Source organism: Pieris brassicae, chromosome 8 (assembly GCF_905147105.1).
Source record: "Pieris brassicae chromosome 8, ilPieBrab1.1, whole genome shotgun sequence".
Lineage (NCBI taxonomy): Eukaryota > Metazoa > Arthropoda > Insecta > Lepidoptera > Pieridae > Pieris > Pieris brassicae.
Window position 1 is genome coordinate 13,343,201 of NC_059672.1, and position 27,940 is coordinate 13,371,140.

A 27,940-nucleotide genomic window follows, 5' to 3' on the forward strand; every position below is an offset into this window, starting at 1 on the left:
TGAAAGCACTGTAGTGCAATAAACTGCACTCCATATACGTAGCTTTTGTGCAAAACATAAAATACTAATCATTTTTAAATATTATTTCTCTGGATTAACTTATACAATATTTCGTGTAATCAAAAAACTTGTAAGTATTGATTCTCGGCATGTAATTTGGTCTAATTTTGGGTGGTGAGGGAACAGTACAGTACATGAAGGGGAAACCCTGAAACGACTACTGCACATCTAATGACACTAGCCGACCTATTAGAGAGGAATGATTATCATCGAGGATACCCGCGATTGTTCGATCTCTTTTATACTTTTTGATATTTTACTACTAAATCTCCGACCGTTTAGAATCTGTATTAACCCTAAATTGTATTTCTTATATTGTTTATATATTTTTTTGTAATTTAATAGTTATGTCTTTTTCAGAATTCGAGTTGGCAACTCTGCTTTCAAACGCCACTCGCCAGTTAGCCGAGTGCCTTCGTGCGAAGTGGTTGCGTTTGTCACAGAGTGTCAGTGTTTGTATGTGTCTGGTCTGCCTGCTCTCTCGCTGAACAGTTAGCCGCCTGCGCCAGCGCATCCCCGGGTCATCGACCGCGCGAGTATGAACGCGCGCCCCCTTACCTGCTCCCGACTCTGACAGAAACCCACCAGGTGAGTCCAAAGTGTACTACTACTATCCATAAGGAAGTATCAATTGTCAGTTACTCAGTTCAGTATTATATCATGTGCTCTCCTCGATCTCGACTGTTAATTACCTGGCAGTACAACCGTCTGAGCTTATTTCAGCATTACTTTCAAAACACATTAGCAACTTATTCCGATAAAATTATACGAAAAGACAAACCGTTTTAAGCTGCGTAGTAGGTATGCAAATTAAAAATTAATGAAGTGTTCGCATTTCCATTAAGAACATTTTATAGTTTCAATAAACGCTGTGAGTACATTTGAAATCTCCTGATAACGATAAGATAAGATTTGCACAAATCTGATTGAGTGATTGTGATGACGTCAGGTTTTAGAAGGATACGTCGGCGAGGCGAAATGAAAAAGCTTGCACAATAGAATTAGGCTAAGATATCATCAAGTGATGTAAGAGGCGTGAATTGAAAGCTGTCGAGACAAGCTCTAACTTTAAGTTTCAATTTTCCTAGTTAATTGTAGTGCCTAATTTTATGGACCAATGCCAAAAAATATAAAGTTTTATTTATTAGAAACACACAAAGGTGTCAGGAATTGGCTGTTACCAGGTTAGTTTGATCAATAAGGGAACGAATAATGGCGTACAAAATATAACAACGCATTTCCTATAAGGGGTTGCAATCATAATTTCTTGAATTCAAATTGTACAGTAAAACTATTGTAAATTAAGAACAGTCTGGTATGTTTTTAGTCCGTGCTGGTTGGTAAAGATCATAAATATTCTTGATGTAAATCTAAGAAAAGACAATCGAATTCAATAGTGGGATTAGGTGTTATCTTCACGTCACTTCGTATTAGAAGAAATAATTAATGAATGCGAAATAATGGCTGCCTGATGGGAGATAGCATTGTGGTTTGCGGGGTAAGGACCGTGCGTTCGCTCACTGGAACCACTTGTTCAACGGTATCATGAGGCCGGGTATACGTAATCAAATTAGTTCCTTGCCATTTAGTTCCATTTACAAAGAAGAGAAACTACTAAGATTCTTGACTCTTCTACTCAGATCAGTTTTGAATGGTCTGCAGAAGAAATGGCTGTTGTTTTAAATCAATGAACGAATATTATTATTAACTTTTTATTTAAGAAGACTACTGTGTTCTTAAATTTTAACCGATACCTAATTTTAAACGGTTAGTTTGTTTACGCTCAGTCTGTAATAAATCAATTAGCCAGTATCCTTTGGCCTGTGTGATTTCAAATTAAACAAAAAGTATTATAGTAAAAACTTATTATATTCTAAGCTAATATTGTAGCTATGTATTATTATCAACAAATGACAATACTATTATTATATACGTAGTTTAACAAAATGTACCATAACAATATTTAGGCTCACAAATCGTTATGATAAAACTCCTTACAATTGTATGAGTTTAGATAGAGATTACGAATACGTGATAAAATCAATTACAATCAAAATTACACGTCTAAAATTTTCCTCTATTATTTTTTGTAGCATTTCTATACTTGTCTGAGTGCATCGTTATAGTTATAGTTCTAAAGAGAGATACCAAACAACAGTGTTACATAATTTCAAGCAACTTTGAAGTTTAATTGACCGTTCCAAAATATTTCTGATATTTCCGATTTGTGTCCCTTGTACTTGAGATAAATAAGGCGAATCTATTTAGAAGAGATAAGATTTACACAAACAACCGATTTGCACTTAAACGGGTTAGGTACACCTTATCACTCTTAAATATAAAAGAATTATAACTTATAAAGGTTTCTTTTTAATAAAGTTAATAAAGATTTGCTAAATTCTATAAGGTATATTGAGTCAATTTTTTCATGTTATAAAATATTAAGTTAATGTCTGGATAACGCACTGCAAGCAGTTAGTTCCATCAAAATAGCCATGCATCGATAAAACAAGATTATGTATATTAATGTCATACAAATATATTAATCTAAATAAGCCCTAACGACAGCCGAGACCGTTATAGAAGAACGGACTGAGTAAATTTTTCTAAACTATTTAATTTTGAAGTGCCTAGTTCCCTTTCATACGGCCAAATAAATAACGGCTGTTTGTCACATGTGGGTGTTATCGCTTCTATAATTAGTTCGGTAGTAAAAGTTAGCGTAATATAATGCGCATGTTCATGCAATAATTGAGTTATATGTTAATAGATATAATTGTAAACGACCAGCTTCGGCTTCAGACAAGTAAAATGATGAAAAGATATTCTAGAATTCTAGCTAGACATTCTTATATACATAAGCCCTAATATAAGGGCATAAAAATAGATTAATAATTTACATCTTACAACTATTGTAAGATAATTTACGTACGCCAGCGTTCACGAAATAACTTAACAATTTGTTAAATACTTATGATAGAAGATGGAACTTTGTGAAAGCTACTCCGACATAAAATGCATCTTGACTATGCCGTAATTACTGTTTTACATAGATGTAAGAAAGTGTTCGGAGCTAATCGACATAAATAATAATAATCAATTTACGTAATTTACATTCGTAGTCAAATTGTAGATTTTATACGAAACTTAAAAAATCACTTTATAACTTATATGACTCGAAAACAGGTGTAATAAGTTACAAATTAATTCCTAATTAATATATTTAGGTGAAAGTGAGTAAATTTGACTTTCTCGAAACCAAGTGAACTTATTTCAATTAATTATGGTACAAAGAACTAAGACTGTATAGATTTTATACATAAATGATGCCTTTCGTCGTCGGTTTTAAGGGTCGTATCACTATGATTAACGCTAATGGTAGCGTGGGAGCAGTGTTCATTGCACATATAGAAAAAGAAACTGAAGATGCTCAACTGGGATTTGAACGCTTGACCTCAGGCTGGAATACTTGGGATGCTATTAGTACTATTTACCCTATTCGGTATGATATACTTGACTTATAGTCCTGGAAAGTGGGTCATAGGGCATCCAGCGTAGAGAACGTAGGCTGGTTCGGACCTGGGCGGCTCTCTTAATATCATTTCAAGCCAGTCGAGATGCCTTTCTCAAAATCTTTTCTTAGCAGACGTTTCATATAATGCAACGTGATAAGATTGATGTGAATAAAATGGTTGAAAGCTAAACGTAAACAAAACTAAAAAAAAACTTATGGATTCTTTGGTTCAGAAACTGGTGGATTTAGGCTGAATCAATAGAAATCCATTAATGGTTTTAGATACAGATTTAGTAGTAAGTTAATTTAAATAAATATGCGTATATTACAATTAAGCGACTACAAATTACTGAATGCTAACACTTAAAAACTTGCGTGAATTATATACGTGTAGTGGCATTATGTAGAGTGTATTCAGAAAGTCCGCGACTCGCGCAGTAATAATTTCTCCGCTTTATGTACACATTCTTAAGAATTATTCATTTCTAAATAAATGTGTTATGCAAAGCGTAAATTTTCGTGTTTCATTCATTATCGTTTAAAAACAATAATTAATTGTGAACAGATATTAGCTTTTATTTCCTTTTTTGATAAATTTACTTTCTATTTATTTTATTAATTCATTTTAGTTATGTATTATTGTTTTTAGTAATTATTAGTGTCTAAAAGAACCACATGCATATTGTTACTTCTTGGAAAGACCCAGATCTAGTTTTTTTGGCATGTTCGGATTTTTGGATCAAAAACAGCCGGTTTCCACACGTGGTCTCTTTCGCCATACATTTCGCTCATAAAGAGAAAAATGCATTTGTGCATAGCTGAGATTCGAAAGTATGACTATTTAAGAATTGGATGCTTACCGACTAGGCCTAACATAACACTTTCAAAAAGGTTTTTCTGATATTTTTAAGGTTAATATTAACACTGAGGAATGATGGAAGTAAAGTACAAGTTTAGATAAAGGTAAACATAGCTAATGACCGCTAAATGATTCCAAATGTGCGTAAACTTATATAACGTGTTAATTTTACGACCCACGTGCCGTTTGACCTAACTTGACCCATTCTATAGTAATCTTAAAGGAAATATTGACACGGGGTTTAAAAATATGCATCAAGCCACCTTTGATCTCTTGTAATCCACGACCCAAAAAGCCAAATTTCACATATTGATATTTTTTCCATTTAGTTTCCTAATAACCCAGATACCACAGGACATAAAATATGTAGTTAATTTTAAATATTTCTATTCAATTTGCTTAGAAGTAAAGTGGACACATCTCAAAGCACACAGCTGTCTTGATCGTTATAAAATATTTTCAAAAGATATCAATTTGAAACAAATTCTATTTCCTAATCTAATAACTATAAAAATTACTTTAATATGTGTCGTGATTCGCAATCGAAATTTCGTTATTATGTAAGACTACACATTTTGTGCTATAGAGCTACAAAAAAAATTATATGCTATATTAATACATACGAAAATATCGATTTAACGTTTCAGAAGAAAAAAGGGGAAGAAAGAAACCATAGAACTACAGTCAAAATCTGTTATTACGATATCGAAGGGACTACTATTTGGTCGTAAAAACTGAAAGTCGTAAAAGCCGATGACATTGTTATTAAGTACCTAATACGATAGAATTCAGCCCTTTGATTTTGGTCAATATAACCGGTATGTTGTTCTAAACTATGTCGTCGTGATCGTTTTTGACTATATAACTAATAAGACGCGAGCCAAATAGTAAAGAAACTTAAATAGAATTGGGCAGGTCAAAGTAACAGAATACCGCGAGTGGTTATCACAGAGAGAAGTTGGAAGGATTAAAAGCCTTACTGCTGGCTTGTTTATATCTTGCAACAGTCGCATGCATAACAATACTTTGAATTAGTATTTTTATACTTTTGTCATAAAGTTTAATAAATAGCATGTCTATTAAATTTTACTTGGAACAATATAAAGTGTAAATTGATGCAATAAGGGCTTTATTCTTATTTAAAATTCAAAGTTCTATGGCCACATTTAATCAAAGTAACTTGAATAAAATATATAGAATAGTAAAAAAATGCAATGTGGTTAAATTAATTTATTAAAGTAATTATTAAGCTAATAAAAAAATAATCCAAATCCTACGTTGCGCGATTATCCAAGTTCTTTTATAGAATCAGCTTCAAAATCAGGTCTCCTGAAATACAAAAGATGGCAACATGTTTGTATTGAGTAAGTAATATTTTTTATCAGTAAATCACTTCTAATTTTCTAAAAGGTTGTAGGCGAACATTGACTCATATAAAATATTTGTGTTTCGCCATGATGTCGTGACGATGAGATGATACAATAGTGTAGGGGTCGTGGCGTGTCGCGGAGAGAGCTGTTGTGTAACGGACGATAAAACGCGAGGAGTGTGGACTTAGGGGTTACCACTTACCATAATAGTTCACAGTATTATTGCCATCATACGCTATTTTTACATTAATCTGGGTATTTTTGAAGTTATACTTCTTTTCCCTTTATTAGGGAAAATGATGAGAGTAAATTTTAAAATAAAAAATGTTCAATTATGCAGAAATATTTTTTTTGTGATATTTAAATAAACTTGATTGAACTAGATAATGCGTTATAATAAAGTTAGTGTAGTTTTTTCTACAAACGTAGAATAAGGCGAAAGATAATTTAAAAAAAAAAGATTTTTATCTTTTTACGCGAAAGAAGTATAACTTACAACGCATATACATAAGTACACACACATGTTTTTTTTAAAGTCCACCTTTATAAAGATTGACCCACTTTATTCTTTATGATCTACGTTTTATGTGATTCATATATTGTGTTACTTCTAGAGTATTATATAGTTAAACATTTGGTTTGTATCACAAGATATTCTAAAATCTTTTTTAAATTCTTATCTTAAGACACTTCCTTTAAGTAAAATCATTATACCGTCTTCCTTTCTTAAGCTTACGACGGAAGCTAGGTTTCAATCATGAAAACAGAAGCTACTACTTCTATATATTTCATATATTCTATCTATACTAAACATAAAGACAGTCTAAAGCAAGCAGCCTTCATTAATTCAACCTTTGTTCAAACTGGCATCGACACTGACACCAAGGTAATGCAAGGAGATTATTACACAATACATTACGTTTTGAGATCTTATTGCTCATGTTTACATTTTTTATTCATAACATCTACTCCACTTGCTTATTTCAACTTAATAAATTCATTATTAATTTGACTTTACATACGAATGAATGAATCACACACATATTTCTGTATTTGTTTTATGATCATTTGTCAATCTAATAGGCGAGTAGGTAATCAGCCTCCTGTGCCTGACACACGCCGCTAGTTTTCTAACGATGTTTTCCTTCACCGCTTGAACGAATTTTAAATGCGCACATGGATAAAAAATCTTTTGCTGCCCAGCCTAGGATCGAACCTACGACCCCAGGGAGTGGCACGCTGAAACCATCAAGCCAACACTGACTTTACATATGGTATTTTCAATTATTTTCCTTCCAATCAACAGAATTCAATCGTAGTATTTTCTTAGTCCAACGTAAAATTCTTTGGTCGGTTAGGCTTTTAATATTTACCATACGTCAGTACTGCTACGTTTTTGAGTTTATTCCATGAATCATGTTAGAAATTCCCGCACTCTTCATAGTCTCAATCTTCTTATCATTGTTTAAATCGTTGGTTTTATTTAACGATCTAAGCCACGTATGCGAGTGAGACATCAGTTTTGTACAGCTGACGTAAATTTAATAGAGTCCAGTCTATAACGTGCGTTTTTAAATGAGTTATAAATGACTCATAGCCTAACTTCAAGTTATTTCTTATACCCACTACTATATTGCGGATAATGAAATAGAATTGTTATTCTTTAAATGTCTGGTTTCTCATTATATAGTTCGGTTTTGTCTAAACTAATACAAAGCAAAGGTAAGTGTGTAACGAATGAAGTCTATTAATTAATTAATCCTGAATAACATGGATTATTTTGGGATCATAACGACTGCCAGCCAGGACTGTTCGAAACAGTGAAGTATTATTTTGTATTTCCTTTTGTGTGTATTCCGTATGATTAAATAATTTCAAACCTGCAAAGACTCATACAACCCTAATGTCTAGTTCCGCACTTTCTCTGGTCCTGTTTAACCTCTAGGTTTGCTACTTTCGAGGTCGACGATCGATCTTCTAGAAGTTTCCGGGACCTTTCACAATTTAAATAATGGGAATTGCTTTTACGAAATCATACCTTATTACCTTACTCTGTAGATTAAATTACTAACTAATTTTAAATTTCTAACTAATTTTAAATTTCCATTGCTTTCTTCGTATGCTTCAGATAAGTTAAAACAAACAAATATTTTCCGACAAAATATTTGTAGATTACTTATTGTACTTACACCTATCATAGATCTTTGTTATTTATGTATACGATAAGATAAAGTATTTGATTAAAATCACTGTTTAAAAGCAAATAATAATCTAACTATAGTTTGTACGAATTTTGACTCGCTTCAACGAAACTTCAAAAAAATAAAACATATTCTCAACCATTTCGAGTATTAAAAACGCTAATCACATAACAAGCAACAATTTTGCCATCAGCAGACGAAATATGTAGTCGCTTGATGCCTAGGATGCGTTAAAAATCGGTATATTGATTAGTAGAAATTATGTCTTTTTGGCAATAACCTATGTAATAATATATATAATATTTTATTTATATAGTATGTATAGTTTATTCGATATAGTATGTATGTGCTTAACCGGAGCGGCGACTGTCTTGTACAATCGCTCGTTATCAGTTGATGGTACCGATAAAACTTACGTCATGGTCGCTCCACGAAGGCTCTACTCACTCGTAGGTGATAGGTCAGTCCGTTGGTGCCAGTCCGCACTGTCACACTGACGTATAAAGTAATGTTAAGTGTGATACCGGTTATGTGCCCGGTAGTGAGTGTACAGTGTAATACACATTGGCTACGCGTCTTTAAAAATATTCAACATTGCTGAAACAAAGGTGATTTATTTGACTACATTACTGATCATTGCTAGTATTATTACTAGCAGTCTAAGTACCTATTCACTTTCAAACATATTATAAACTAATTTTTAATTAAATTTCTGTGTGTGTGTTTGTAATATTGCAATAAACATAGCAAAGGAGTTTTAAAATTGTGTCGTTTTGTATGTTTAAACGTACTTCTCGCTAAAAACTTCTGAGGACATTGAATTTTTATGCGATTGTCCCCGAAAGTTTTGTTTTTAGACGGCGTCTATAAATATTTTTAAATATCTGTTAAGAATTTTCTTGGTTTGCATTCTAAATTAAGTGTGTTAGGGGTAATGTGAAGATTATATATAAAGCTTTTCTGCTAATTGTATAATCATATTTTTTTATTATAATTAAAGTCATATAATATTTTTTGTTAATATTTGGCATCATACTGGGACATAAGAATCGGGGTTTTCTGAAACAGAATTAATGATATTTTGTAACATTTTTGGAAAAGTTATATTACACACAATTTTTTTAACAGTGCGCTGTGTGCTAATTCGTACGTTAAGTTAATATAATAGTTACATTGTTCTGTGTCTATTGTGTCATTAATTAAATTTTATTATTTCATTTTATTAATATTAGATGTAATTATCGTATTACCACGATAGGTGATACGATAAATATTTCATTTTATCTACAAATAAATTATATTATATGTTGTAAATATGTTATATTATCAAATTTATTAAATAATTATCTTATATGTATGAAGAAATTAATTTAGTTTTATTTGATATGAAATTAATATCTAAATCAAGATATATATAGGACAAGTAGGTACCAATATTGCTAAGTTCAGTAGTATGTATCTATCGACCGAAATATTGTAATACATTTAAACTGACATTAGTTTGGTTGACTGATTATTGTTTACAAAAAATAGTATTTAAGGTCCGATCTAAACTTAAAAAGTAAAGTAATTTGCTTATGTCAATACAAATTTACAACGGTATAATCAGCCAGCAAAATGTTTTAAGCATGATTAAACTGAGGTCCAAATGTTGAGGTTGTTAAATCGGTATTTTTATAGGGGAAAATGTTTAGAATAACAAAGGCTCTGCGGGGACAAGTTTTCGGTTACGGAATGCGGTCACTTCACGAGGCTGCGTCGTCGCACGTCTGCTATTAAAACAATATTTTGTTTGATTTCAGCGTCGCACGTTTTGTCTGTCATCTCTTTTCTAGATAATATTATTTTTATAAGGTACTTTTCAATTATACTTCTTCTACTACTACGGACTTTTCAATACGAAGGTTACAATTCTAGCATGATTTATGCAATGCTTTTAATATTCAGTGGCGCTACAACTCTAAATGATTGAATTTGTTTGTTATCCTGATTTTCCAGTGAAGATGATCAGGACTCTGTTGATATTTTTTTCAAATCACACATACAGTTTTCTTAAGTTTAGTATAAATTTCAATGTATTCTATAACTAGTATATAGATATATTGTTTATTTACTGTAATCGTGTAACTTCTACATCTCCTACTATTATGATTATTATCTGATATTATATTTTTAGGGCGCCCTCTTCTCCTTCTTCCTCATGATCCTTTCCTTATAGTTGTCTTTAAAGTGCACCTTTTATCTGTTTATCTTTACTACAGTTCAGGCTCTTGAGTAACTATATTTATTTCTAGTAATAGAATCACAGTAGGCACATTTTATAAACATGTATGTTTTTAAAAGTTTGATAATCACATAATAGCTGCAACAGACTCGACTCGACGCTCGTGACGTATCCGAATACGTAATTCGTTTTGGATAATATCCACACACGAGAGGTTATTACATCATTATCACCGGCATGCGTATGGAAAATGAATTTATATAGAAAATGAAAATAATACTTAAAACATTACAATTTAGGCAAATCTAAGGACATGTCGTGATATAAATATTAGATTTTCAGTAATGTTAGTGAAGCATACTTCATTTCCAGAGGGCGCCCCAATATGGCCTCGTTGGTAGTGCCTCTAGGTGGTTTTTGTGGATAATGCTGACACGATTATCAGAGAAACAAAAAATGTGGCGTGGCTCGAGTTCCATATACCATCCCTGCATTCGGCAACCTTGACAAACCGATGCTGAAATAACAGCAATATGGTAAATTACGAATTATTGTAATGTTTAAACTACATAGTTGGCTTTCATAACATATAAAAAGTATAACGATTATAAAACTGCCCATCTACTGTCTTCATAGTGGCGGTACTTATTGAACTAGGCATTTATAAATGACCATGAATCATTATTGTTCTTATCGTATTAATCTATTATTGATATCTTTATCTTTTATTACTAAAATTGATAACATCTTACATTAAATATATTTTTTTTCAAGCGTATACTATGTTATCAATAATTTGCTATTAGTTAAAAATATCGATTTAAATACAATAGAAAAAGGGCGACTGCAATGGACATTTTATCTTATCTATACGTTTCATATATTCTAAAGAACATTGATTTTAAAATGTAGCCATAGATGACAATATTGCATGATTTTGTATGCTGATAAAAATCATCAGTAAAATGTCCACCGGAACCGCTCAACGATTTTTCGTGCCGATAAGATAATTCCACGCAAAATAATAATTTAATAACCTTAAGAATAACTATTCAATTTTTACAACTTTTTATTAACACTCATAATGGTTTAAATATAATATATACTATCATGTATGCATGATGTGGCTACCTCTGCGCCACCTCCATTGGCCAAAGTTCGCGTTATTTTGTGTACCATTCGCGCGTCACACACAATAAACCGTTATAATTGTTAATGACTCGCTGTTAGTCTTTCTTTTATGTAACAATTGCGTCCGTCATATCTCATTACTGGCTAACACTATTATATGTATATTATGAAAGAAAATGTAATCCCTGTTTAGACAAAAGCAGTATTCATGAGTAACAAAATCTGTTTAAATTTTAAACTAGTCTTGCAGACAAAACGATTGAGCATTTATTTTTAAGCTATTCAAACATGTACTATAACATAGTAGGTCTATAAAAAAGGTATTTTTTCAAATAGTACAGATGTTAACATGCACAATATGTACTCATTTTATATACATTATGTCATGTGATATACAAAATGACTCTCTACGATGTCTATGCAAATTTGTGTACTATCTGCGTGAATCTATACGACGCGGACGTCCGCGATGTTCCGCTGCCGGTCGGCGTTGGCCGTTGGGCCAATCAGACGATGTGTTTCCGGCTCATTAGGGCCGCGACGCGAATCGCTAATTCCACTTGACATTCTCTCACTGTCCATTGATTTATTACTGTGAATATAGTTAGTATTATATTGCTAATGTCATCAGTTGCATATATGAGGCGATTGTTGCGACTTCATGCAAAATAACTGTTTTCAAATTTTTCATCTATTTCAATAAATACTAGTAGTATTTATTTTACGCTTTCGCCGCTTTAATATTATAAATAACAACCACACTCCCAATTATGTATTGAAGATGATGAGGCAGTTCTTTTAATATTTTTTTTAGTATTTATGGCAGTATCGCTTAACATCTTCTTCCTCTAAGAAACTCATACAAAAATAATTTATTAAGCTTAAAATATAAAATATTTATAACGAAACGGATAGAGTTTAAATAAAGTTTAGTGATTTTTATTTTCTGTGTTTGTATCTTAAGCGTACGGTTCGATGGATAGTTGAGGTCCTCAACTTTATTTTTCAACTCTTACATCCATTGCTTGCTGGCTGTAGATAGCTATCCTGGGACGAGCGTTTTTTTGGTCTTTCTACACGGCGTTCACTGCTTGGGCCGGGCCAATTTTTCCATCTTAAACAATAACATATCTACGTCCACCTCAAAGAATAAGAAAAAATCATAAAATGAAGAAATAAATTAATGTACTACGGATGGCCTCCTTAAACAAATAAGTAAACGTGAATCTAAAAAAAACATTATATTTCAACTTTCAATAATCAACTGATACGTAAGACTTTTACCGTAGTCGCGAGTGTTTATGTAAATATATAACTTAGTTATTACAGTGTCGTGGCACACGAGTTGTAGGAAATATAATACCGGTTTCCGTAAGATAGGCGGGGAGAACCAGAGGGGTGGACATAGAGGGGAAAGGGGGATAATCACGCTGAACTTGGACAAACAACTGGCTTTGCGAGAGACAGTTGCTGGCTTTTAGTTATGCTGACTCATACGTCAAAAGAGTTTGTTCCAATTCATACGTCATATAATAAAACTTTACAATATATTAACTACCAATAATAAAGTCTTTTCGGTTTCCGATATAGGACACTTGTTTTGACTGCAGGTAGATGAAACAGGTCAGAATTTGTCTACAGGGACGTTAACTTAGTTATTTTACCACGTTTCTCAACGTTTAGTTAATTCAATCAGTTTAATACGGATGGCTTCGTTGTATGTCCTTGCCTACACGGAACATAGAACAATTGTATTCTTCAACTATTTTACCCTTCATATATATAGTGGAATCATTTTGATTCTATCTGATTCTAGTGCCCTCGCTTAAACGACGTTTAGTTATTGTAACTGTTCATTTTTTTTTTTAAATTACATGTGCGCACATTTTTTTGTAATATTGTAATTTATTATACTTACAGTATAGAAATGCTAACCTTGACCTTGTTTATGTACCGAGATTGCATTATTAATATTGAAAAAAGATCCCGATAGACAATATTGGTAACTTTTCATTATGCATAATAATTATACAAGAAATATACACTTGTAGTCCGTATTGTTCCGTGACATTTGATTAATAAGTTCAGTATGAAATTATTAAGTGTCAGCTAACAATACTCGTTTTATAATAAAATGCCTAGCTTCATTTAATTAAACCTCATAAACCACTTCATCAACGACATTCGTTTCCTCAATATATTTGATGAACCGATCTAAATTTATAATTTTGCTCTTTACACCTTTCAAATGTCAATGTAATATTGTATAAATACAGTGTAATATCCATGCAACGTCTCTCGAATTAACGACAAACCCCCAAAAGCGTCGAAATCACTTGGCTTTGTCTTGTCTTCCATAGAATGATACACTCTTCATAGTATTACACCCAGCCATTATAAATAATAAATGTTATACTTAAAAGTAATGTTAAGTAACCGAAATTACTTAAAATTGCGGAGCTGTGTACGTTCTTTTGTCGCTTTATTGTCCTAACGTAGTAAACTTGACTGTCGGCATCATACGTACCGAACTTTCTAAGAAATCTTGTTTACAAATTGGGATTGCTTCCATGTGCTTTATCACGTATATTCCTCAATATCGCAAGATTTTAAATATATATAGTAAAAAAATACAACATAATTACTGGTGTAGCAAAAGACGTTTAGACGAAAATAACACATAAATAACAAACTCGTGTTAATAGTATGACTCAAGTATTCACAAGGAGTTAACAAAAAATGATGAAAATGGATATAAAGTGTGCTTGACAGCATGTAAGCGCCACAGTATTGGATATGCTCGTTAAAAAAGAATGACATAACATTAGAAATGAGATGAGGGTCGTTGCGGAGACGCATACTCGCACCAAATATGTTTAATGAATTCGCGCGCAATAAAGTTGCCTTGCTGCTTCTCATTGACTTTTCCAAATGTCACTGCTGTGTCCGTCATCCTCATCTATCTAGTGACCTTCGCTGCAGTGAAATAACAATTTGTTTTTATAGTTTACGTCTATATCATTAGTGCCTGTTATTCATCTGTATAAATCAATATGGTAATCCCGCCCGAGGCCCCAAATGAGTTGAATTATCCTGGTGGAATAAATTTCCAATACCTTAACGAAGTATTGCCTATCTTAATGCTTTATCATTTCCTTAGCTTCCGTTTATATTTCTATTCATCAGTAGTCTGTAGCAATCATCTCATTTGCGTGAGTACCAATAATAAGTTGGATTCGTTCAAGGCGGTCCAATCTCATCTCATTGTTTGCGAAATGAATAATAATATAACACGCACTTGCGAAAACTTTCGTCACATCGATTGAGGGGCGTAATGTTGCTATTCAGTTTCCGAGTAGCGATAATAATTTGATGGATTAAGATAGGATAGATGTTGTATGGATACAGTCTGTGGCATAACATGAAAAAAAATATATACCAATTATATTTACATAATAAAGCAGATACCATAAATTCGTGTAGATTTGATATATTTAAAATAGAAATTGCTTCATGATTATAATTATACGTTCCTAATTCTCTAATGTGTTACAATCACATTAGCAACTACTATCAACAAAAACATTATACTTTAGGGAAATTTTAACCAATGGAAAATATATTTTGAATAGTTAGAGGTAATCCGTGCAAAGCCCGCATGTGTCGATGAATCGGGACGGGAGCGCTTTTTAAAATATGGTTGTGTGATATCTGATAATTGTTAAATGGCAACCGGTGACCGGTGGCTTGTAATCGGAGAAGGCGTCTCAAATGAAGTGATTGAAACTGGAGCAGCCCTTGCGAAACTGGTCCAAGGAGACACAATACTTGCCAACTCGGTACTGACCGCTGCACTCGCCCAATTGTACGGACACTTACTTTTATTTTTAGAGCCAATTGAGCAACAGTGTTTAGAGATAATGCACTCCGCACAGCTGTGCGTCATTCACGGACAATATGTATCAATTGGCTGTAATAATTTTATATTAGATTGAAAGGAATCAGCTGCGCACTGTAATGCGACACCACGTACTCGTTTCATTCAATACCAACATAATATTATTTCAAAGATGTTCAATTGTGTCAGTTTGACAGATTGCTTCTGCTATGTTGGCAACGGATAACCGATTTTTTTCTTTTGCATAACAAAGAGGATTGAAAATGCTGTTTGTGCATGACCTGAACTACTTAAAGTCGAAGGGATTGTGGCTCGACACTTCCATACTTAAATGCGAAATTATATTGTTTGTAATAAAACGTTATATAAAGAAGTGTAGACTAACCTCTGCTAAAGATTAATCAGTTAACCCACTAACATAATTCCCGAGTAAAGATAATATCATAATCTATTAATAACAACTTATGTTTACTTCCTGCGTCACCCACGTGGTTATAAGATGAATATATAATATAAGTAGAACTATTAAAAAAAATAAAATGATTTCGCTAGTTTTTCAGAAACTTCAGAAACAAAAACGCTTTTTAAAGCTTAGTGTCATTTCGAGCGAGATTATTTTGATTCAATCAAAAACTACATGTATCAAAACTAATCTTATATAAGTCCAAGTAGAGTATATGTTAAATTAATTTATGTATTAATTCTAGGAGACATTTATGAGTTTAAACTGCGAGATATCTCGGGCGACAAGACGGACGCAAGACGCAACTAGAGCGTTGCCACTAACTCCTCTCTAATTAGCTACAACTGTGCGCTTTTTCACATCATCTATAAAAAACTTACGGAACTTATAAATACCACACGCCATGTGTGGGTAAAATGTGGGACAAATTAATTTGATCAATTTTAAAACTGTCCGAAATCGTTTTACTATATTATTTCATCACAAACATTTTCTCTAATATATCTCTTATGTCAATTACTCTATTAAAAGCTATACAAATCAAAATAATAATTAGCAATGCTCTAAACATTTAGGTGCACAGATTGTCTTGATATAAATATTATTATTAAAATGATTTCTTAAATTACAACGTCCCCTTTGTAACTTAATAGTAGATAAAAACGAACTTTGTAGTAGATAAAATAGAACGAAACTTAAAATATAAACCAAGTGCTTTTAAATCACAGCCAGTTTTTGTAACAAATCTCTTTGATTATTAAAGATATCGTCATTGTTGTGTACGTGATGCGCTGGCGCAATGAAAGCAAATGCACTATATTGTAGAGCAGTTCCGTTGTGGCCCGCGGCGATGCCGGATAACTGTTTGCTCGTTACAGGGGCCGACTTTGATTACGCCAATTTCGATTGAAACAATAAAAAATTTACTTCGAATGTACATGAGCGTACAAAAGCAACTGGTCAAACTACAAGAGCAGGTGTATTTTAAATAAAGCTAGGAATTACCGCAACAAAAATATTCCATATTATTGTCACATTCCTATTTTTTCCTTAAATCGCGCAGCTTATTATGGTTTTGACTTTTTATCTGCTCGAATCTATTTAAGGCCCTGCATAGTGGTATTTCACATTATATTTTATTCAATTGTTCCGCTTCAGTATGTACAGTTGCAGGCCATCGTTGCATAACACTACCAAATGATATGACCTCCTTAATGTTTTATAATAAACGTAACTTAACAGATTAACCAAGCTAACAGTGCGCGTTGCGCAATTACCTTTCAATATAACCCTAATAGTGCCCTTTTTAAAAAGTTACTTAACACATAGCTGGAGTTGCTACTACAAAACAAGGCGCTTAAGGAATCCTATATATATATATAGGATTATATAATGCGTTGTGTAAATTAAATTGTCTGTACTGTCAGTAGTCAAATACCTTATTTCTAAATTATGTGATATGACCACGTAATTAGGTTTTTTGTTATTGTTCTTGGTTTAGTAGAATAATTGTTTCTAAATAAAAAAGTAATTATATTAAATTAAAGATTTTATTATAATTGTAGAAAATTTATAGACTTGTATAATATAATTAGTGTAAGAATGTCAAAATAAAATCAGTTTTTTTCTTTTGCAGGTAATATCCCCGGCGACATCTTCGTGGTAGCTATCTATCAGCTTATGTAGCTTTCATTTAGTATTATTATTTGTACATACACATATAAGACGGGCACTACTCAAAACACATAACAATTATACTTTCATAAAACTAACTTTAATTAATGTCAAAAACAATTTTATTTAAATTATTTAATTTAAAAAAAAACTAAAATCAAATAATTATTTTAAATAGTGACAAGCTATGCCAGAAGAGCTGACTATCAGTATTTATACCTATTTGTGATTCTTTGGAGATTGAAGTTTCAATTGTAGAATGAGCAATGGATCCAGTATTCTAAAAGTCAATAAAACTTAAATAATGCAGAAATGATTCGCACTATTAACCTTATTCGTCACAAACCTCATATATCTACGTCCTCAATGACGCAAATAATTTCATGTAATAATGAATAACAACTCAGATAATGTTTTAAAATCTCGCATAACCACTGTTAATTACATTCACTTTATATCGGAGTCAATTCTATCCTTCACATTTAAGTTCTTAAATACTTTGTGTATACTTAGTATTATATATACACTTAAAAATATATATAATACTCCACGTAAAGGAACCATGACGCGCAAAACCCAAATGGTAACAATTGAATTTTGTTTTGGTTTGAGTCTGCATTATGCATTAAATATATAAAATGTGTTACGTTGTATAAGATTTAAGCGTTACTCATCGTTATAGGAACTATAGGTGGTAATGGCCTTATATATATTAAACTCACGATACTTCCTATTATAAATTAGGAAATTAAATTTTTAACTAATTCTGAATTATATCATATGATTATAATTAATAAATCGGGATTTTTATTTCAACTGCTCAGAATCTGTAAAACGTATTCCAAACTGAATTCGTCATTAAATGAATGGATTCGCAACATAGACTGAAACTTGATAACTTTATTACAGTCTGAAGTATGAAGCAACAAATATATAATTAGTTTCTTCATGTAATATGTATATGGATTTAAAATATTGCAATATAGGTTGGGGCTCTTTTGTAAAAAAATATATTTACTCTTAACTTCAAAACAAATGTTTAATGTCGTATGTACTCTATAATCTTAAAATAAAAAAACAACTATTATATTTTCTTACTTAAAATAAATTAAAAGTTTTACCAATCTGATAGGGCCAAGGCCCGTTTTAGTGCAAGAACAAAATTCAGTATACACTACAGTGATTTCAATAACGACTCTGCAATGATATGGCATAATGGCGGACATAATGCAAATTGTACACTATAGTCATTTCAATTAATCTTATAAACGGTATTATATTACGTGTTTACTGTAATACTCAGGAAGTCATAGCAATAGAATAATTATTCCCGTAAAATACTTCATTATAAACTAATTAGTGCGAAAGTTATTTTCAAATTATAAAATAGATCTTTTTTATAAAGAAGCTACAACCTCTCAGTACCAAGTCATGCGTAGTAAATAATTAACCGGTAAAATATTGATCTATAAAAAAGATAATTTATCACTCACTGTGCTATGATTATTTAGTGTTATGAAAACAGATTAAATATCTGATTTGTTAACAAATTAGTTTTTGCTTTCATCTTCGTGTCTTGTTTCTCGCATGTGTAAATCACCTATTGAAGCAATGTATCAGCAAATGATTATTAACTTGTGAATCATCGCGTGCAGTTTTAAATTGTCATTCTATCATTAATGCTGAAGAAATTAAAATAACAATCACTAGATCTTTAACTATACTAATCCATAAAATAATGTAAAAGCCTGTATCAAACGATATGTAAATAAATCTTCCATGTACTGACAATCTAATAACGATACAGTTCATTACTTTGCTCAACTTAGCCACAAGGAATAGTGGAAAAGTTATTTAGTCGTTATAAATGGTATCAGAAAGGTAACGAAACAGGCTTTCCGTTTCCGTCCGTTAACGAAACACGGAAATGTAAACCTGTCTATCTCCCTTCTATTAACTACACACTCTATATGGCCCTTTATTTTTCAAATTGGCTATATATACAAAATAGTAAATGGCTTCTGCGATTCGTGTAGTTCCGAATATTTGGAAGATTACTTTATTAGGTCATACGAACTCCCGTCATTTTATTTTTGAAAAAGTTAGTTTTTTGTCATTTTGTAAATACATCCTTGAAATTGCTTATTTAAATGTGAATAAAGTTTTCGTTGATTTACCGTTCCTTACTTTCTGTATAGAACGATACAGTCAAAATCTGTTATAACGACATAGAAGGGACTACTACAGGGTAGAAACCGATTGTCGTAACAGCAGATGACATTGTTATTAGGTACATAATACAATAGAAATCAGCCGTGATCTTTGATTTAGGTCAGTATACCCGGTATGTTGTTCTAAACGATGTCTTCGTAAACGGTTTTGACTGTAGGTAAGTCACATCCCCAGAAGCTAAGAGGAAAAAATACACACAGAAAATAAAAATATACCTAAGCTATAAACCAAACAATTAACAATCTTTAATTGAAATTGTAAGCAATGATTATAAGGATAAAAATAAGGATTTTACTTGAAGCATGTTTGACGACAAATAAATTGTAATTTCCGTTGCCTCGAGTTTTTTTTTTTATATTAACCTAACATACTATTTTAATTGCTCAATAGCTTAAAGGTTTCTTTTAAAATTGATTGATCTATATTTTTTGGGTTATTTAACATAGTTATTGTATAGTAGGCATACAAATAGAATACAATATAAATTTTTACCAGCCATATCAAGTATAGAATACCTTTACATTTAAGTTAAACCAATTATACGAGCTAAATTGTGGGGTGTCAATCTTTAATGGTATTAAGACCATCGCGTCCTCCCCAACAATAGTTTATTATTGAGCGTTCAGTTTTATTTGTTTCTCAAATACGTTGGTACCTCGCCAAGAGTAGATTTATCGCTTATCCAAACCAAACTGTCACTTTAAACTTGACAGTTGCAACCTAAATGTCGCGTCTTATTTTACCTTCAATACTTTAAAAGAAGCCATTTCAAGCTTGTTTTATTGGATGTAGATAGTGTAGGAAGACAGTTTAGATTGACGCGGATGTGTCACCATCTTTTTGTTGTTCATTGAACATCGTCTTGTGACTCATAAACACTTATTTATAAGGGACATCGTTTATTTAGTTTAAATAAGTAAATTTAGATTGTTTTAGACGTTCTATCTCAATGTTTACTATCTTATGTTAGAAAGTAATAGGACTGATATAGAACGCATTTCTTTTCTTCATATTATTAATCTGTTCTTATTGCAATACCACATTTAAAGAGTTATTGTAAAGTCTTATGCTTTATATTCACGAGGACATCTTTATCGTTAAACCGCAATAATAAAAAAAATACTTCTTATTAAAAAAACAATTCTTTTAAAAATTCAACAATGATCGAAATGAAAACGTCGGAAACATTTCTCCGGCTCGATACTTCCTCAATATTTCCACAACATTACAACAATTAATATATTTTACAGTTAATGCTCGCAACAAGTAGTGCGTGATAGTGTTCAGTTTGATATCTCCTGTCTGTATCAGGTTACGTTGTAAGTAGGTAAATTCCGATGTATAAATCTGCTAATCAACCTTCTTTTTAAGACCTTTTCTCATGTTTAGACCTAATATTTTTTTTTGTTTCAGTTTATAACCATCACTCACAGATTGCGTCTCTGTTTTCTCGTCTCTTTGATTAGAGTCTATCGCTCGTTTGCATTGTAATCTTCATTGTCCAAGTTGTATATCGACTGTATCAAATGCGTAAAGAAATAAGGGCAAGCACTTTCCGCTTGTCTCGTTACGGTCTCGTCTCCTCGCTTTTATGAGTAGAACGTGACCAACCTTGACTAACGTGACTCGAGTATTGACTACTGCAAACACAGCGACACCATCATAATGATCATCAAAAAATAGATTTCATCGACGAATTTAATTGTGCTTCTTAAATGTTACACGTAGATATTTATGTATACAGTGTTTTTAGTTTTTACAAAAAACCTGTTACAGTGTAGTTGAACTTAAATTGTTTCACTTCATAAGAAGTACGTACGTAATCGATATAGTTTGTAAGATCGATTTTGCCAATCTAATAATACTCAAAGTCAATAGAAGGTTAAAGTCCGTGAAGTATTAAGGTTGCTACAAGGTTTTTAATAAGTTGAGACAACCAGTGCGTGTCATCCCTCACGAACTCATGAGTCGTGACCATCTTTAGTGTTTTATTGGCATCTAGGAAATTAAATTATATTGACGTCATTGCTGAGAACCCGTATTTGTAATTAACAAATATCTAGGAATAATTCAACCGTTATATTTAAAAACTAATTGACCAGTAGTATGATATTGACGAATTTATATATTATTGCTCGTACATGAATATTACACATTTACATTGCCGCGACTGCAATTGAGTGCAAAAATGTAAAAACACACACATGCACATTCCTCACAACAGTTCACTTCTCACTATTACTATCTGTGTTAGTTATCACATGACAGTTTCTGAGCTGAATTCCAAATATATTGCAGAGATTTTCGGTTTTTTCCTAATGCTAATTACTTTGGTATCTTCAAACGGATTCAAATTATGATAAATTCAAGCTAATTTAAAATCCTCGTGTGGCACACCTAGTAGATGACACTATATGGCTTATATTTGATTGCTTTTAGGTTAATACAACATATGTAAATCACAGCAAAGTTAATTCACTAGAACAAAATCAAAGCAAAATTAAATCAGTAAAATTCGATATATCGATCAACAATTTGTAAATGATATATTGCGACTGGTTGTGCAAGCAACATTTAATTACTGATTCAACTAATAAGTTACCAAGGTTAAGGAGTTTCCGGTAAGAATTACGTCAAGCCATTTTGATGGAATGCAATCAAAACTTATTATCATGAATCCCAGCCGTATTAGTTGATAAAGTTTGGATTAATATTTTACAGTTAATCTATTTTCATATTTTTAATTGTTACATATACATAATTAGTTAAGACTGTTAAGACTAATGTCATCCTGATGAACAATTTAAATTGAGATGGGTCGTAAACTTTTGGCATAATCCTTTTCTCTTAATAGGTTTTAAAAATAGGATATTAAAATTTTAGTATGTAATGACTTACTGTTATAAAATGTGATGAGGACCAAGATGTAATGGTTGCAGGTGCTTACAGAGATTTTCTAAAGAAACCTTGGCGACTTAAAAGAGTGACGAAGAGTTTATTGCCAGTTCTTCTCGTCCGTTCTATGCCCTTGATTTGAGAAGTGACTGGAATACGTAATCATAAATATACAGAGTAACTGAAGTTATAAGTATACAGGTAGAGTTGACGTCATTATTTAGTTTTCTATTTATACTTCGAGTTGTCAGTTATAAGTGAGTGTGTATAAGGCAATTTAGGCATCTACCTACTTATGTCATATAGCAATAGAAAGTTCTCCGCGTGACACCATGCCCTAGAAGTGGACGCAGGGTCTGATAATGAGAAACATTGACCCCGTGCCCTTAGGATTTAAGCAGTCCTCAGGTCCCTGCTTCCATTAATACTACAACGGTTATCTGGCATAATAATCCAGTGGCGCTACAAACTTTTATGCGTCTTGGCATTTTTTTAATACTTTGTTTTTTGTACGTAGACAAGAAGGCATTTAGCCTTCCATTCCTGACTAAAACGTAGATATTTTAAGTTCACAAAGGAAAATATATTAGAGAAAATATGAAAATAGGTAAAATTTTAATATTACATCATCATGTCATTTGGGTTTAGTCAACGAATTAAAATTTAAATATAATATAATAGTTAACGTATTTTTTATTTCCGTAAATGCCTTATACCATTTCACAGCATATCTTTTTAATCGTAAATTAAGCACAACCGGTATTTTCCATATACTGGCCGTTGACACAGTAATTTGTTTATAAATTGTATGAGAACATTCAATTTCACGGGATTTTTAGGAAAACAACATTTGAAATTAACTAATAAAACTCTTAAACTGCTTAAGCTAGCCTAAAAACAAAACAATTGATACACATTGCAATATCTAATAAAGTATTTCTATTCTCTTGACGCGTGACTCGATTTGTATTTTCTCATTGAAACTAAACACGGAGAGTGAGTCCTCGAGACACAAAGAACAGCAGGTAGGCTCTGTTAAATATATAACAGTCCTATTCTTTACAACTATATAAAACTTTCACAGATATACACATTATTCTGTTTTTTTATTATCTGATAACCTGAGTTACCCCTATAAAAATAATAATTCAAACCGGCTTAGCGAGCTTTGCGGTCTATCGATTAAAATTCCTCCACACCACTTCTCAGATAATGAATATAAAAGCTTGATCTTCTAAATTAACCGCTCACAACGATCAATCGTCAGATATTTATCGATAATTACAATAAATATTTTAATTAAAAATACCTTTTTCTCATACCTTAAGAATGCTGTTTCATTTAATTATAGTTGTACTTATAGGGATTAAAATTTACTTTGTATTCTATGGGCCTTAAGGCAGATCGTGTAAGCTGACCATCATTAAAGGATAAAAATAGATCCGGTGACAAACAAAAAAATGATTGGACTTGGAAGTGGGTCATTTTATCCACGTGACTAAAATTTAAAACCCCTATATATTATCACAAACTAATGTAACAAAAAAAACTTTTTGTTAAATTGCCGAGATTTGCTTAATTATTCTTTATGTACATTCCTATGCATGAATAGACGTAATATTTTAACTCACAATAATAAGCAATACAGCAACGACAAATGTCATATAACCTATGGTTAAGCGCTGTGGGCGGATTATGATAACATATAGAAACTGTTTCAAAAATAGCAAAACAAATCAGTACTTAAGATTACAATCGCACTATTTGTATGCTTTTGTCAGTTTATGTCAAAGTAGCCGTAATAAGCATAATTATGAAGTCTTCTAGTTTAAAAGCTATGTTGTAAGTTGTCCGTGTTTAAAATAAATTCTGCGGTTGAGTGACGACGCGCACAGTGCCTGTTTCTGCTGTACACGTTATGGTCTCGCACTGATGGTGACCACAAGAATGAATTTTCGATACTCGGATTGATACTAACTTCAAAAATCATGTAATTTTATGAACTGTTATTTCATTGAGAATTTTAGAATAGACGAGTACTGATAGTTTAATAGCCAACACCTATTTTATATTAAATCTCTATATGTTTCAAACCAATCAGATTTCAATAATACATGCACTATTCTATTAGTTTACACAAAAATCAGTAATCGTAACACTACATATTTAGAAAAAGCATAAATATAACCAATATCACTTTAAAAGTAGTATTTATTACAAAAAGTTACTATTATATATAGTAAGTTTATCTGCCTACGTTGCTTCTTCTCTAAGAACAGCAAAATGAGTTTTGGTAATCTTCAATGTTCCGGAATTTTATAAATACTACAATTATGTTTTTTATTATGATATAGATATTATATTAATTATTAATCTGCTTCGGCATCAGTGAGCAACTTAATAAAAGAATTGCTTTGTTCATTGCAGGGCATGCGCGGGTGGTGTGCGGCGGGTGCCGGCGGTCGGTGGAGAGCGCGGTGCGCCGCCGTGCTGCTCGCGTGGTGCGCGCTCGCCGCGTTCATGCTTGCCCCGCGGCTACAGACGCCGACAACTGGGAGCAGACCCGCGCGACCTGCACGCCTCCTGCTGCAGAGCGAGCCCGCCGCCTCCACGTCCGCTCCTCCATCCTCCCTTGCCCCCGCTCTACCCGCTACCGACACGCGAGTTCTCACAGAAGAAGAACTGCGTGCCGATGCGGAACGCCGATTGCCCTCGCTACCGCTTTCCTATTGGCACAAGCACAAGGACGACAAGAACAAATTCTACAAGAAAAAGGACTGTGCGCCCTTCCCCTCTATATACGACATTGAGTTCCATAACACTTATTGGCAAACTTTGCGCGCCAAGGGTGAGGTATTCCATTTGTATGGCGCGTACATGGATGCCCGCAATGCCTCACGAATCGGACCTGCCGTGCGCGTCCTAGCTGTTCACGATCGCATTAAACCGACGCTCGCCACTCACTGCCAGCTCTGGTTCGAGGAGCGCGAGGCACCCGTAGTGGTGCGAAACCTCGAGTACAAGTATGTGTGGAATAGTAAATGGGGCAATTACCGGGACGGCGTGCTGCAGCCTTACCTGATGGCCTGCGTGCTTCCTGCTGACGTGCGTCACCTCGTGCCGGCCTCCGTTTCACTGGTGGCCAACCCCTGCGACCGCGCAACTAACAATTTGCGCGTACACAACGACCGACCTCCAACCCCGGCTGAACGTAAAGATTTTGCCGTCTGCGTGAAAGGGCTGGATTTCTTACATGAGGATCTCTCGGTCAGGCTCGTCGAGTGGATAGAGATGGTGCGCCTGCTCGGTGCGCACAAGATTTTCTTCTACGAGCTCCAGGTTCATCCAAACATCACAAAAGTTTTAGATTACTATCAGGATCTCGGCGTCGTGGAAGTGACGCCTATAACTCTGCCTGGTGGACAACCAAACTTGCCAGGCTTGCAGCACATGTATCTCAAAAAGAAAACGACACATAAACGACAGATGGAGCTGATACCGTACAACGACTGCTTGTATCGCCATATGTACCAATACCGCTGGTTGGCACTGCTTGACATTGACGAAGTGATAGTGCCGTTGGAAGACGGTGACTGGGGAGCGTTAATGCGGCGTATTCTACCATTGTCAACACCCGCTTCGGGAAAGCCGCCGCGCACTTCATATCATGCGTCTAACCTATATTTCCTTGACTCATTGCAACATGAACACGCTTGGGAAGAGGGTGTTCCGCGTTACCTGCACATGTTACAGCACGTGTACCGCACTCGCAACTTTACCAAACCGGGCCAGTACGTCAAAGCGTTTCACGAGACGGACCGCGTGCTGGCTCTGCACAACCATTTTCCTCTGGCTTGCCTTGGAGGTGCCTGCAGCTCATATGCGCTAGAGACGCGACACGCGCGTCTGCAGCACTATCGCGCCGACTGCGTCACGGCGCTTAGTAAGACGTGTGCCGATTTGCGTGCGCAGCCGGTGCGGGATACAGCCCTGTGGCGTTGGCGGGAGCCGCTAGCTGCCAGTGCAACTGCGGCGCTTTCTGCATTAGGATTCCTGCCTCCCAACCGGTGACCCCGTCGCTCCGCGCCTATCCGCCTCATACGCTTAATCTATTCATACATAATATCCAACTCTAGTTATTAAATGTATTTTTATAGTTTAAATTTCGAGTTCTCATTTACCTTTCAAAGTTATTAAAAAACTTTTAATGACTTGGAATGACTTGGCCTTTGCTTTGTATTCTTCAAAGTTAGAAGTTCAGATCGCCATCTTTTGTTTTTCACTCCCAAGTCCAACACAATAATATTTATTAGAAAAAAACAAACCTGACGCTATGATATGGTAAAGGATATTATTACTTACATTAAAATGTTACATTTTACGAAACCAAGTTTTTAACGGACTTAAAAAAAATATTTTGACTGAGAACACTATATGTAGAAAATAATATAATGATTAATATTAATTTGCTTTGTATGTTCAAAGTTGCAACAACCGAAAATACACGAATCAAAAATCATAAACGCCTAGTACAAAAAAATAGCAAAGGCCTCGACGCTAGCTTTTGCCTAAGTTTCCACTCCTTACAAATTTTGTTTTTATTTATTTCTTTGCCATGAATACTTTTATCATTCATCTAAATAAAATAAAAAGTATTTTTTTTAGAGTGTTTCTGCTTAATATTGAACAATATTGCAATAATTTAAGTAATCAATAGTAGCGCGCAAAGGCTTTAAGGTTTTAGAGCGCCTGGAATAAAATTCAGATCAAAATAGAGACAAAGTGTAACAAATATAAGTAATAGCTCGTTATAAATATGTTTTGTTTCCTCCTGATGCTATGTAGTGTATAATTCTAACTGTAAACAATATATCTGAATAAAAATTGTATATTCAGTCGACAATGTGGCGTACATCTAACCTAATATGTATATGACTTAATGTATTTCCATTGTACTTTAAATTATGTATCAACTAGAATTCTTGAACAAAAAAGTAACAGTAGATTGGTTTACTTTTTCTTTACTTCTTACTTCTTTTGTTAGTATGCTAAAGGCCGCCAAAGTAGTTTAGTAAAGCATATGGCGTCTAACCCTTTTGGGTTCTATGCCCCGCGAAATAATACTTGCTTCCTTTTAGGAGGCATAGAAAGCCGAAGAACTTGCCTTAAAACATTTAATTTAATTAAAATGCAGAATTATGCCTTTCCCATACTAAATTGGGGGTGGCCTGACCTAAAATAATGTTATAAAGTTGTGCACTATAACGTGATTGGTTTAATTAAATTAAGCAATAATTATTTCGGGTTTGAAAGCACAGTGCTGCTACTCTATAACATCTTTATGTTAATAGTGTAATTTTCATGTAAGTATTTACCTCAATATTCGGAGCGCTGATGTCGCAACATAAAAATCGCTATC

At 33.3% G+C, this 27,940-nt stretch overlaps 1 protein-coding gene across 5 annotated transcripts; it reads left to right on the top strand.

Moving 5' to 3' along the window:
• The first annotated feature begins 449 nt into the window (after positions 1-449).
• LOC123713151 lies at positions 450-26,684 on the top strand. Of its 5 annotated transcripts, none has more exons than XM_045666688.1 (3): positions 450-648; positions 22,566-22,722; positions 24,949-26,684. In XM_045666688.1, exon 3 carries the CDS (start codon positions 24,952-24,954, stop codon positions 26,590-26,592), a length of 1,641 nt encoding a protein of 546 aa, XP_045522644.1. In that variant the 5' UTR covers positions 450-648; positions 22,566-22,722; positions 24,949-24,951; the 3' UTR covers positions 26,593-26,684. The 5 variants fall into 5 exon arrangements, with proteins under 5 accessions (XP_045522644.1, XP_045522642.1, XP_045522643.1 ...); XM_045666687.1 differs by lacking the exon at positions 450-648 and adding an exon at positions 8,475-8,612; XM_045666686.1 differs by lacking the exon at positions 22,566-22,722.
• Positions 26,685-27,940: the final 1,256 nt, after the last annotated feature.

Excerpts from the sequence above, each read along its gene's own strand:
- LOC123713151 (XM_045666688.1), top strand. The coding sequence starts at position 24,952 with ATGCGCGGGTGGTGTGCGGCGGGTGCCGGCGGTCGGTGGAGAGCGCGG.